Here is a 14,153-nt window from a genome sequence, read left to right as displayed (position 1 = left end):
GAACGTGATTAAATAAATAAAAGCTGAAATAAATAATTCTCTCTACTATTATTCTGATATTTCACATTCTTATAATAAAGTGGTGATCCTAACTGACATAAGACAGGGAATTTCTACAAGGATTACATGTCAGGAATTGTGAAAAACTGAGTTTAAATGTATTTGTCTGAGGCGTATGTAAACTTCCGATTTCAATTGTATGTCTGTGTCTTCTACATGGTGTTCCATACTGTGTGTAATGATATGTCTGTGTCTTCTATGTGGTGTTCCATACTGTATGTAATGATATGTCTTCTAGATGGTGTTCCATACTGTATGTAATGATATGTCTGTGTCTTCTATGTGGTGTTCCATACTGTATGTAATGATATGTCTTCTAGATGGTGTTCCATACTGTATGTAATGATATGTCTATGTCTTCTACATGGTGTGTTGTGGAAATTCTTACACAGGGACACTCAAAGTCAATCTTAAATGAACCATTGTTTATTGTCAGCGCCCTGGAGAGGTTCCAACCAACTTATTGCACCATAGTACACATGTCAATCAGGAGCTCTCCCTGGGCAGACCCAGCAGTTGTATTATGTATGGCTATACACAGACAAGTTCTATTTGCATGATTTAGCATACTTAATTAATCGTTACCGTTTTGTTTCATTCACATGACTGACCAATACTGTTTCATAACATAACATAACGTGACAGACCAACACCTCACAAGGCTTCTCCTCTGTAAACTGAGACCTTGAAACTGAGATATCTTTTGTTTGTTCTCAAAACAAGGTCTGGGCCTACTGCCAAATTGCAGTTACTGATAAGAGGAGGATTTATTCAGTCAACCACTTGCATGAACACAGAAACTGGTTTATAGAACAGCACATGAATGGGACACAGAATAAAAGAAAAGCACAAACCTTAAAATTCCCATTACAGGTGCTCCATACTGTATGAATTCTGAGGATTAAGATAAGAATTTAGAAGTATCCATAACAATGGTTAGTCAAAGTAATATGGTAACCTACCACACAGTGTCAAACTGTTACATCATGGTTGCTTTCCATGTCAATGTAACAGAGTGATCTATCACAGTGTCAGACTGTTACATAGATATTAATCATGGTTCCTTTCCATGTCAATGTAACAGAGTGATCTATCACAGTGTCAGACTGTTACATAGACATGAATCATGGTTCCTTTCCATGTCAATGTAACAGAGTGATCTATCACAGTGTCAGACTGTTACATAGATATTAATCATGGTTCCTTTCCATGTCAATGTAACAGAGTGATCTATCACAGTGTCAGACTGTTACATAGACATGAATCATGGTTCCTTTCCATGTCAATGTAACAGAGTGATCTATCACAGTGTCAGACTGTTACATAGACATGAATCATGGTTCCTTTCCATGTCAATGTAACAGAGTGATCTATCACAGTGTCAGACTGTTACATAGATATTAATCATGGTTCCTTTCCATGTCAATGTAACAGAGTGATCTATCACAGTGTCAGACTGTTACACATTAATCGTGGTTCCTTTCCATGTCAATGTAACAGAGTGATCTATCACAGTGTCAGACTGTTACATAGACATGAATCATGGTTCCTTTCGATGTCAATGTAACAGAGTGATCTATCACAGTGTCAGACTGTTACACATAGACAGTAATCATGGTTGCTTTCCATGTCAATGTAACAGAGTGATCTATCACAGTGTCAGACTGTTACATAGATATTAATCATGGTTGCTTTCCATGTCAATGTAACAGAGTGATCTATCACAGTATCAGACTGTTACACATAGATATTAATCATGGTTCCTTTCCATGTCAATGTAACAGAGTGATCTATCACAGTGTCAGACTGTTACACATAGATATTAATCATGGTTCCTTTCTATGTCAATGTAACAGAGTGATCTATCACAGTGTCAGACTGTTACACATAGATATTAATCATGGTTCCTTTCCATGTCAATGTGGATGTGTAATAACACTGTGTTATAATAGTGCTCTGACCAAGAAGCTGCTGGGAAACATTTCAGCAATTAATATCATTGAAGAGAATTAAGTTGCCATCCTGAACCTTCTATTACAATTTCCCGATTTGAAATCATTTCTAAAACTTTATGTGGGCTTGATTAAACTTGTCTGGTACAATGGAAGCAACAGAAAAATGATAATCGTGCAAAACCCTGACCACCTGACACTCCAGGCAGGCAAAAGCAAATGCTCAATGTATTTGAAAGATTTTAAATAGTATTTGAACCCAGGTCTGGAGTGTATGATGTTGGTGTATTGGTACCAGAGATGGAGACAGGACAGATTGGAACGGAACCAGTGAAACCCAGACCAACAATCAACCACTAGAGACCTCTAGACCCATGTGTCTCATCTGTAATGAGACCAAGACCAGTTTAAATGCGTCTCACCTGTAATGAGACCAAGAACAGTTTAAATGTGTCTATACTGTAATGAGACCAAGACCAGTTTAAATGTGTCTCACCTGTAATGACGACACATTTGTTGTTTTCTTGAGTATTGCAGCTCCAAATTGCTGTTGTTTCGGCCCAGCTCCGTGCTTTCTGTTGTGGTGGGGCTAGCCAGCAGAAAATACAGAGCGTCCTAGCTCGCTCATTAATGTCATAATCAAAATTATGGATTACCTCTTATGCGCTTGTCGTTCCCTTATGCCATAGTTTGTACATCTCAATAGAAACCACATTTGTTTAAACAAGTCAGCCATATCAGCAATGGGTTTTTTATAGCAGTAAATGAGGCTGATTTAACGGTTCCGCTGCTAAGACAAGGCTCCGCTGATCGGCAGGTGTAGCAGTGGTAAGGTGTTGGGACTCTGCTGTTGGGACAGCTTTATGTAGGCCCTAACAGTTTGTTGGCACTGTTGTTCACCATTATAGTGCAATTGATGTCTTGTTAAATCTGTGCTTTGTTTTTTTTGCCCCACCAAGATTTACATGCTAAAATCGCCACTGATCATAACATCTGAGGACCATCAACACCAGCATGACTACTATCTATGTGGAACCTACTACAACTTAACCAGCTCAGCTATAGACTACACCAGCATGACCACTATCTTTGTGGACCCTACTACAGTTTAACCAGCTCAGCTATAGACTACACCAGCATGACTAGTATCTATGTGGACCCTACTATAGTTTAACCAGCTCAGCTATAGACTACACCAGCATGACTAGTATCTATGTGGACCCTACTACAGTTTAACCAGCTCAGCTGTAGACTACACCAGCATGACTACTATCTATGTGGAACCTACTACAACTTAACCAGCTCAGCTATAGACTACACCAGCATGACCACTATCTATGTGGAACCTACTACAACTTAACCAGCTCAGCTATAGACTACACCAGCATGACTAGTATCTATGTGGACCCTACTACAGTTTAACCAGCTCAGCTGTAGACTACACCAGCATGACTACTATCTATGTGGACCCTAGTACAGTTTAACCAGCTCAGCAGTACCATTATCACTATTGAGCCAAACCCCAGGATAGAGTGGCTGAGTGAATGTGGTCTGGACTCTGTGGAGGAGCGTCATTGTGTCAGAGACACTGTAGAAGGACAGAGTGCCTGCCTTGTGATCCAGGTACACTCCTACTCTGGAGGACCGAGGGCCTGATACTTTAGTCACAACATGATTGTGTCTGAGACAATAACCACCACTAGAGCATTGTAAACTCCAGGACTTGTCATTCAATCCAAATGCGTTACCTCTCCCTGTTCTGCTGATGTCTTTATATGAGACTGCTATAATAACCCACCGTCCACTCCACTCCACTTCCCAGTAACAGCGTCCAGACAGACCCTCTCTACACAGAACCATCAAGTCATTTGTGAATCTGTCTGGATGATCAGGATATGGTTGGACTTGGCCTGTATAGGTCACCTTTCTGTTCCCTTCAGACAGAGAGAGGTGTGTGTGTGCTGTGTCTGGGTCCAGTGTGAGCTGACAGGAATCTGGTAGAAGAGCAGAGCAGAGACCAATGAGGGGAGTTAGAACAATAAGTTAAGTCAGATACTGTATCTACCCTGTCTTTGATTAGAGCACAGCAGAGATCAGAGAAATATGAGGAGTCAGATAGATACCCAGTCTTTTTTTAGATATACTATTAATATCTATCGATCTACAGTATCTATCTATCTACAGTATCTATCTACAGTATCTATCTATCTATCTATCTATCTATCTATCTATCTATCTATCTATCTATCTATCTATCTATCTATCTATCTATCTATCTATCTATCTATCTATCTATCTATCTATCTATCTATCTATCTATCTATCTATCTATCTATCTATCTATCTATATTTGGAGTTGTGTGTCAGGAGTTGTAAAAAAGAGGCTATTTGTTACTTCAGAATAAAGAGACTCACATTGTAACAACTGTTCTCTGGTCTTGGGCTCTGGAGGTAGTACAACATCCACTATATTCACTACAGACACACAAACACATTGACAGAGAGAGGGAATGTTATCATCATACCATATTCCACATGTATATGACTAGTAGGGAACTTTCAATGGTCTAAAGTTGATGTTCTTATTATTTTCAACACACCTGTAGTGGAGATCTTGGTCCATTCTCCTTTAAGGAAGTCTTCTAGTTTCTCTCTCAGTTCAGACACAGTCTTACTCACATCTCTAAAGTACTGAAGAGGACGGACAACGATGCTGGGTAAGTCTGAAGATACACTGATACTGGAGAGAGCCTGATAATGCTGGAGAGAGAGAGAGAGAGAGAGAGAGAGAGAGAGAGAGAGAGAGAGAGAGAGAGAGAGAGAGACACACACACACACACAGAACAGAACTGAAGTTTCACAATATGTTCATTTTCATATCACATGTAACAAGGCAGTTTAGTTACCTGGAGGAAATGGATGTGATCCTCTGTGTGTGAGAGCTGCTCCAGTTGAATGCTTCTCTTCCTCAGCTCTGCTATCTCCTGTTCCACTTGTTCCAGGAGTCCTTCAGCTTGACTCACTTGAGCCTTCTCTTGGGCTCTGATCAGCTTCTTCACCTCAGAGCGCCTTCTCTCAATGGAGCGGATCAGCTCAGTAAATATATTATCACTGTCCTCCACTGCTGCCTGTGCAGAGTGCTGTTAAGAGAGAGAGAGGCTCCAGATTAAACAGTCTATTCTCTCTCTAACTGGAAGCCCAGATAGCCTGTTCCCCAGAGTGGGGCTCAGCGTGATTGGAGAGGTCTCTCTCCATTCAATTCAGGGCTTTATTGGCATGGGAAACATATGTTTGTTTACATTACCAAAGCAAGTGAAATAGATAATAAACAAAAGTGAGGGAAAAAAATACAAAAAATGAACAGTAAACATTACACTCAAAAAAGTTCAAAAATAATAAAGACATTTCAAATGTCATTATGTCTATATACAGTGTTGTAACGATGTGCAAATAGTTAAAATACAAAAGAGAAAATAAATATGGGATGTATTTACAATGGTGTTTGTTCTTCACTGGTTGCCCTTTTCTTGTGACAACAGGTCACATATATTGCTGCTGTGATGGCACACTGGTATTTTACCAAATAGATATGGGAGTTTATCAAAATTGGATTGGTTTTCAAATTATTTTGTGGGTCTGTGTAATATGAGGGATATATGTGTTTCTATGGCCAAACATTTGGCAGGAGGTTGGGAAGTGTTTCTCAGTTTCCACCTCATTTTGTGGGCAGTGTGCACAAAGCCTGTCTTCTCTTAAGAGCCAGGTCTGCCTACGGCGGCCTCTCTCAATAGCAAAGCTATGCTCACTGAGTCTCTACATAGTCAAAGCTTTCCTTAAATTTGGGTCAGTCAGAGTGGTCAGGTATTCTGCTATTGTGTAATCTCTGTTAAGTAACAAATAGCATTTTAGTTTGCATAGTTATTTTGTTTGTTCTTTCTAATGTGTCAAGTAATTATCTTTTTGTTTTCTCATGATTTGGTTGGGTCTAATTGTGTTGCTGTCCTGGGGCTCTGTGTGGTCTGTTTGTGAACAGAGCCCTAGGACCAGCTTGCTTAGGGGATTCTTCTCAAGGTTAATCTTTCTGTAGTTGATGGCTTTGTTATGGAAGGTTTGGGAATCGCTTCCTGTTATGTGGTTGTAGAATTTAACAGCTCTTTTCTGGATTTTAATCATCAGCGGGTATTGGCCTAATTCTGCTCTGCATGCATTATTTGGTATATTTTTGGTTTTGTCCCATTTTGTGAATGATTGGTTAGTGAGCGGACCCCAGACCTCACAACCATACAGGACAATGGGTTCTATAACTGATTCAAGTATTTTCCTAATTGGATCTGGCAAAAATCGTTCACAGCTTTGTGGAAGTTACCTAGGGCGCTGATGTTTAGGCCAAGGTGTGTATGTTTTTTTGTGTGCTCTAGGGCAACGTTGTCTAGACATAATTTGTATTTGTGTTCCTGGCAACTGGACCTTTTTTGGAACACCATTATTTTTGTCTAAATGAGATTTACTGTCGGGCCCAGGTCTGACAGAATCTGTGCAGAAGATCTAGGTGCTGCTGTAGTAGGCCCTACTTGGTTGGGGACAGAAGCAACCAGATCATCAGCAAATAGTAGATATTTGACTTCAGATTCGAGTCGTGAGAGGCCAAGGGCTGCAGACATTTCTAGTGCCCTCGAGCAAATCTTGCTTTCTCACTCACTGGAGGAGAGAAGTGAAATGGTATGTTTCCTCTGGTCAACAATACTCACCTTGAAAGACTCCACAGCCTGTTGGAGCTCCTTCAGCTCCTTCTCTCTCTCCTGGAATCTCTGCTGGACCTTCTGCTGACTCATCCCCAGCTGCCTCTGTGGAGAATCACTCTTCAATGAGATATCAAGCTTTATTTGGCCAGTAGATCAATAGTATAGTCATGTGACATAGGGCCCATAGAGAGGAAGGTCTAAAATATCGATATAGTACCGTTTCAATATGATATTTATTTGTTGCTATGTGAATGATTACAGTTTTACAGTAGACCTACATGTATCAGGGAGTTTAAGCTAAACATTACAATGGCGATTCATTTGGAGCATCTAGGTTAAGAAAATCGTTATCCTCAAGGTTTGTGTTCATATTTGTTCTGCTGAGGATCGATTTCATTTGAATGATCTCATATTCAAACAGTCTTAGTTCCTACTGTATCTTTAATTCTTTGCTTATCAGACAGTCACCAACAAGTTGTTCTGGTCTTACCTGTTTCTCCGTCCTCTCTGCTGAAGCTGACACTGTATCATGGCCTTTATGTTCATCCATTGTACACAGATAACAGATACACCGCTGATCGGTACGACAGTAAACCTCCAGCAGTTTGTCATGATGAGAGCAGATATTCTCCTGTAGTTGTGCGGTGGCTTTGACCAGCTTGTGCTTCTTGAAAGCAGGAGATTCATAGTGAGATTGGAGGTGAGTCTCACAGTAAGAGGCAAGACACGCCAGACAGGACATGAGGGCTTTCTGCTTTCTGGTCCCAGTGCAGAAATCACACGCCACATCTACAGGTTCAGCATAGCACAGAGCAGGAGGGGGAGCAGCCTGGAGTCCTGTCTTCTTCAGTTTCTCCACCACCTCAGCCAACATGTTATTTTTCCTCAGAGTGGGCCTTGGAGTGAAGGTCTGTCTGCACTGAGGACAGCTATAGCCTTTCAGAACATCCTGATCCCAGCAGCCCTCAATACAGCTTCTACAGTAACTGTGTCCACAGGGGATGGTGATTGGTACTTTCAGTAGATCCAGGCAGACAGAACAACAGAACTGGTCCTGGTCCAGCAGAACTGCCTGCTGAGCCATTTGGACTGTTGTTCACTCTCACACAGACAGACGACACAGAGACTCAGATAAGTTTCATTTTCTCAGAAGAGAGTTTGTGGGAGGGGAGGGGACTTCCTGGTTCTGCCAGAGGGGTGTGTTTAGAGGGAGGGAGAAAGGGAGGGGTTCGAGAGAGAGAGAGAGAACTGCATTCAACGTTGAGAGAGACCGTTTTGTTCCTAGTGCTGGGTTCTATCTTGAAATAATTTAAAATATCCTTATTCATGTTAACATATTAGAACTGGGTGTATGCAAATCTACTGAGTGAGAAAGGGGAGTGCAGAAAGTTTACATTCTGTCAGAACATGTTATGGTTAAATCTCATGTATCCTATGGAGAGGAGAAGGGCAACGGTCTGGTTTCCGTCACTGATAAAGTAGGACAGCCGCGAGTTAAGAAGGAGTGAGGAATGTGGGCAGGGGTAAGGTCAGATATTGTGAGGAGGAACAGTCCTATGACATACACACATAGGAGGCAGGACCGTGACTACACCAATGAGAGGAACCACTTAAGTTCATGCTTAGCAACAGAGATGTATTGGCTGTCTAGATGTGCAAGGATTTGACTCTGACCAGTAGAGGGTATAAATATATTTACTTGTGGAAACATGTCTTTGTCTTTTCAGCTGTTTGACCAAGTGGGTGAATAAGCTTGGTTTGAGCTTTTTCTAGTCACCCGTTTGAGTTTTTAACTCTGATTGTCAGAACCTAACAGTTGGCGTTGTCAGCATGATTCACCACGATTTATAGTCAAACTGGAGAGTCTGCGTCAGTGAAACAGGAGCCGGCACATAAAAAACAATGTAGGTAAAGTTCCTAGACTAGAGTCGTAAGCTGAATACAAACTACCGGATACAGATCTGAAAATCCTGAGTTTATTCAGTAGGCCCACTGTAAATACTACCGGTAGACCTAGGGATTGGGGCCCCTAGTGGGCCTGAGCAGTGTAGTCCCTGCAGAGGGTAAGTCCGAGGGGGTGAATCCTGATTGGGTTGGTTCCTGCGAGTAACATAAAGAACAGAGTAAGTCCCGGAAGGTAAGTCAGAGCAGCCTGGTACCTACAGAGGATAAGTCATAAGGGGTAAATCCGGAGTGGGGTTGGTTCCCTACTAGACTCCTTAAAGGGGGGGGGGGGGGGGGGGGGTGAAAGAGATGTTTAAACCAGGTGATGTCATCGCATATGTAGGAGATGGCACAACATGGTTGGTTAAGGCATATTGAGCAGAGCTAGAGGCTCTACAGTGATATAAGACAGTAATCACTAACCAGGACAGTAATGGACAAGGCATATTGATATTAGAGAGAGGCATGCGTAGCCAAGTGAACATATGGGTCCAGTGAGTGGTTGGGCTGGCTGGGGACACAGCGATTCAGACAGTTAGCAGGCTAACAAGCTAGCAGTTAGTAGGCCGGAGCTAAACAAGCAAGCAGCTAGTAGACCAGGGCAAGCTAGCAGTTAGCAGGCCGGGTTAGCAAGCAAGCAGTTAGCATGGGCTAGCAGTTAGTAGACCAGGGTAAGCTAGCAGTTAGCAGACCGGGTTTGCAAGCAAGCAGTTAGCAAGGGCTAGCAGTTAGCAGACCGGGCAGGCAAGCTAGCGGTTAGCAGACCTGGTTAGCAAGCAAGCAGTTAGCAAGGGCTAGCAGTTAGCAGTCCGCGCAGGCAAGCTAGCAGTTAGCAGACCAGGGCTCGGCAGTTCAGCAGTTAGCAGACCGGGTTAGCAAGCAAGCAGATAGCAGGGGCTAGAAAGTTAGCCTTGGGGGGGGGGGGGGGGGGGGCGTCGCAATGGGGGTAAGTCTGTTTTTAGTAGGGAATTAGTAGTTCCAAGTAGCTCTAGGTAGCTAGCAGGCCGATATTGTAGCCCAGGAGTATGCTTCGGTGGTAGCACAGGAGCCCTGGCCGGGCTAGCTTCAAGCTAAATTGGTGCTTGCTCTGGGATGGAAACGCTAGCCAGGAGTAGTCATCCGGGATTGCGGTTAGCTAGTTGTGAAGATCCGGATGAAAATGTTCCGTTTGCGGTAGGAATAAAAATAACAGGTCCGTTATGCTCTGGTTAGAGTCACGTTGTTCGAACTGGCGAGAGCTTTCCGAGCTGAAGGTTAGCTGATGACCGCTGGCAATGGTTTGCTGACTGATAGCTGGTAGTTAGCTGGCTACCTTCAGTTGAGGGATTCCAGATCCGAAGTAAATATAAATACTTTAGGGGAAAAAAGCAGATCCACGCCACATTGGGTGAGGCGGGTTGCAGGAGAGTATTTAGATGATGAGGTTTAGCAAAATATTTTAAAGGATATGCGACATAAAAATATGTAAAACGATATATACAAGGGACACGACAGGACACGGACGTCTGACTGCTACGCCATCTTGGATCATCTGAGGATCTGATGACCCATGCCAAATCTTTTCAGTCTCCTGAGGGGGATACTGAAGTTTTGTCGTGCCCTCTTCACGACTGTCTTGGTGTGCTTGGACCATGCTAGTTTGTTGGTGATGTGGACACCAAGGAACTTGAAGCTCTCAACCTGCTCCACTACAGCCCTGTTGATGAGAATGGGGTCGTGGTCGGCCCTCCTTTTCCTCCAAGTCCACAATCATCTCTTTTGTCTTGATCATGTTGAGGGAGAGGTTGTTGTCCTGGCACCACACGGCCAGGTCTCTGACCTCCTCCCTATAGTCTGTCTCGTCGTCGTTGATGATCAGGCCTACCACTGTTGTGTCATCTGCAAACTTAATGACGGTGTTGGAGTCATGCCTAGCCGTGCAGTCATGAGTGAATAGGGAGTATGGGAGGGAACTGAGCCTGCACCCCCGAGGGGCCTCCATCTTGAGGATCAGCGTGGCAGATGTGTTGTTACCTACCCTTACCACCTGGGGGATCCAGTTGCAGAGGGAGGTGTTTAGTCCCAGGGCCCTTAGCTTAGTGATAAGCTTTGAGGGCACTATAGTCTTGAATGCTGAGCTGTAGTCAATGAATAGCATTCTCACGTAAGTGTTATTTTTGTCCAGGTGAGAAAGGGTAGTGTGGAGTGCAATAGAGATTGCGTCATCTGTGGATCTGTTAGGGCGGTATGCAAACCGGAGTGGGTCTAGGGTTTCTGGGATAATGGTGTTGATGTGAGCCATGACCAGCCTTTCAAAGCACTTTATAGCTACAGACATGAATGCTACAGGTCGGTAGTCATTTAGGCAGGTTACCTTAGTGTTCTTGGGCACAGGGACTATGGTGGTCTGCTTGAAACATGTTGGTATTACAGACTCAGACAGGGAGAGGTTGAAAATGTTAGTGAAGACACATGCCAGTTGGTCAGCGCATGCTAGGAGTACACGTCCTGGTAATCCGTCTTGCCCTGCGGCCATGTGAATGTTGACCTGTTTAAACGTCTTACTCACATCAGCTGTGAAGAGCGTGATCACACAGTCATCCGGAACAGCTGGTGTTCTCATGCATGTTTCAGTGTTACTTGCCTTGAAGCGAGATTAGAAATAATTTAGCTCGTCTGGTAGGCTCGTGTCATTGGGCAGCTCTCGGCTGTGCTTCCCTTTGTAGTCTGTAATTAGTTTGCAAGCCCTGCCACATCCAACGAGGGTCAGATTCGACCTTTGTCCTGTATTGATGCCTTGCCTGTTTGATGGTTCGTCAGGGGCATAGCGGGATTTCTTATGGACATCTGGGTCCCGCTCCTTAAAAGTGGCAGCTCTACCCTTTAGCTCAGTGTGGATATTGCCTGCAACCCATGGCTTCTGGTTGGGGTATGTACGTACAGTCACTGTGGGGACGACGTCATCAGTGCACTTATTGATGAAGCCAGTGACTGACGTGGTGTACTCCTCAATACCATCAGAAGGATCATGGAACATATTCCAGTCTGTGCTAGCAAAACAGTCCTGTAGCTTAGCATCTGCTTTATCTGACTTGCTTCATTGACATTCATTTTCAGGTTTCTCCAGAGATGTTGGATCGGGTTCAAGTCCGGGCTCTGGCTGTGCCACTCAAGGACATTCAAGCAATTGTCCAGAAGCCACTCCTGTGTTGTCTTGGCTGTGTGCTTAGGATCTCTCTGCACTTTGCTCTGTTCATCTTTCCCTTGATCCTGACTAGTCTCCCAGTCCCTGCCGCTGCAAATAATCCCCACAGCATGATGCTGCCACCACCATGCTTCACCATAGGGATGGTATTGGCCAGGTGATGAGCGGTACTTGGTTTCCTCCAGACATGACCCTTGGTATTCAGGTCAAAGAGTTCAATGCTGGTTTCATCAGACCAGAGAATCTTGTTTCTCATGTTCTGAGAGTCCTTTAGGTGCCTTTTGGGAAAATCCACTCTGGCCACTCTACCATAAATGCCTGATTGGTGGAGTACTGCAGAGATGGTTGTCCTTCTGGAAGGTTCTCACATCTCCACAGAGTAACTCTGGAGCTCTGTCAGAGTGACCATCGGGTTCTTAGTCACCTCTCTGACCAAGGCCCTTCTCTCCCGATTGCTCAGTTTGGCCGGGGGTCCAGCTCTAGGAAAAGTCTTGTTGGTTATAAACTTTTTCTGATTTAAGAGTGATGGAGGCCTGTGTTCTGTGTTTTTGGGGACCTTCAATGCTGCAGAATATTTTTGGTACACTTTCCCCAGATCTGTGCCTCAACAAAATCCTGTCTCTGACCTCTACGGGCAATTCCTTCGACCTCTTAGCTTGGTTTTTGCTCTGACATGCACTGTCAACTGTGGGACCTTATATAGACAGGTGTGTGCCTTTCCAAATCATGTCCAATCAATTGAATTTACCACAGGTGGACTCCAATCAAGTTGTAGAAACATCTCAAGGATGATCAATGAAACAGGATTCACCTGAGCTCAATTTCGAGTCTCATAGCAAAAGGGTCTGAATACTTCATTTCTTAAACATGTTTTCACTTTGTCATTATGGGGTATTTTGTGTAGATTGATGAAGAAAAAATATAATTTAATCAATTTTAGAATAAGGCTGTAATGTAACAAAATGTGGAAAACGTTAAGGTGTCTGAATACTTTCTGAAGGCACTCCTATATACAGTATGGCTCTGGGTGTAATGATGGATATTGTGTTGGTTTCAGTCTGTAAAGGATTGGATGGATCAGAGAATGGCCAGACCTGTTGGTTTCAGTCCGTAAAGGATTGGATGGATCAGAGAATGGCCAGACCTGTTGGTTTCAGTCCGTAAAGGATTGGATGGATCAGAGAATGGCCAGACCTGTTGGTTTCAGTCTGTAAAGGATTGGATGGATCAGAGAATGGCCAGAACTGTTGGTTTCAGTCTGTAAAGGATTGGATGGATCAGAGAATGGCCAGAACTGTTGGTTTCAGTCTGTAAAGGATTGGATGGATCAGAGAATGGTCAGACCTGTGGACAGAAGCTACTGTAGTCAGACATGCAACTAGGAATAATGTAGAAGAATATCCATGGTATTTGGTATAGTGGAAAATATCCATGGTATTAAGTATAGAAGAATATCCATGGTATTAAGTATAATAGAATATCCATGGTATTAAGTATAGAAGAATATCCATGGTATTAAGTATAATAGAATATCCATGGTATTAAGTATAGAAGAATATCCATGATATTAAGTAAGTCCATGGTATTAGGTATAGAAGAATATGCATGGTATTAAGTATATCCATGGTATTAAGTATAGTAGAATATACATGGTATTAAGTATATCCGTGATATTTAGTATAGAGAATATACATGGTGTTAAGTATAGTAGAATATCCATTGTATTAAGTATAGTAGAATATCCATGGTATTACGTATAGTAGAATATCCATGGTATTACGTATAGAAGAATATCCATTGAATTTAATTAATTTTCGGGTAACAGACATATACAACAAAATGTACTATGTGGACCGAGAGGATATCATTTGAAAGTATTAATTAAAACGCTTGTTTCCAAAGTGGTCCTCGATAGTAAAACAATAACAAATATAATGATGAAAAGGCAAGTCAAAATTACGAACAACCATAAATACATACATTTATATTGACATGCTAAAAAGTGGCACTACTCAATGCATTTTCCCCTAACTTTAAAAATCACATTAAAACAATATTATCATACCTATCATTCAAATAAATCCACCTGACCAGCAGTAGGGGGCAGTGGAGTGGTTTCTCTTACTTAGACAATTTTACAAGACATAACACTAACTCTGGTATTGTAACTGTGTCGGTTATAGACCATTTCAATGTGTTTTTTTCATATAACCTGGGGCCCGGTCATTTAAGATGTCAAACATATGATTAAGGTTAAGTTGGTCCACTCTG

The 14,153-nt window shown here is 42.7% G+C and overlaps 1 protein-coding gene across 2 annotated transcripts; it reads right to left on the bottom strand.

Moving 5' to 3' along the window:
- Positions 1 to 464: 464 nt before the first annotated feature.
- LOC109898401 (tripartite motif-containing protein 16-like) lies at positions 465 to 7,909 on the bottom strand. Of its 2 annotated transcripts, XM_031833053.1 has the most exons (6): positions 7,245 to 7,909; positions 6,761 to 6,856; positions 4,919 to 5,152; positions 4,613 to 4,772; positions 4,428 to 4,487; positions 465 to 4,006 (listed from the first exon to the last, which is right to left on the bottom strand). In XM_031833053.1, the coding sequence occupies exons 1-6, from the start codon at positions 7,836 to 7,838 to the stop codon at positions 3,483 to 3,485; spliced, it is 1,668 nt and encodes a 555-aa protein (XP_031688913.1). In that variant the 5' UTR covers positions 7,839 to 7,909; the 3' UTR covers positions 465 to 3,482. The 2 variants fall into 2 exon arrangements, with proteins under 2 accessions (XP_031688913.1, XP_031688914.1); XM_031833054.1 differs by lacking the exon at positions 4,428 to 4,487 and having other exon boundaries at positions 7,245 to 7,901.
- Between the last annotated feature and the right edge of the window lie 6,244 nt (positions 7,910 to 14,153).

This window comes from Oncorhynchus kisutch, linkage group LG10 (assembly GCF_002021735.2).
Source record: "Oncorhynchus kisutch isolate 150728-3 linkage group LG10, Okis_V2, whole genome shotgun sequence".
In the NCBI taxonomy this organism is placed as follows: Eukaryota; Metazoa; Chordata; class Actinopteri; order Salmoniformes; family Salmonidae; genus Oncorhynchus; species Oncorhynchus kisutch.
Note: the sequence above shows the minus strand (reverse complement) of the source record. Positions and strands in the feature narration are given on the sequence as shown.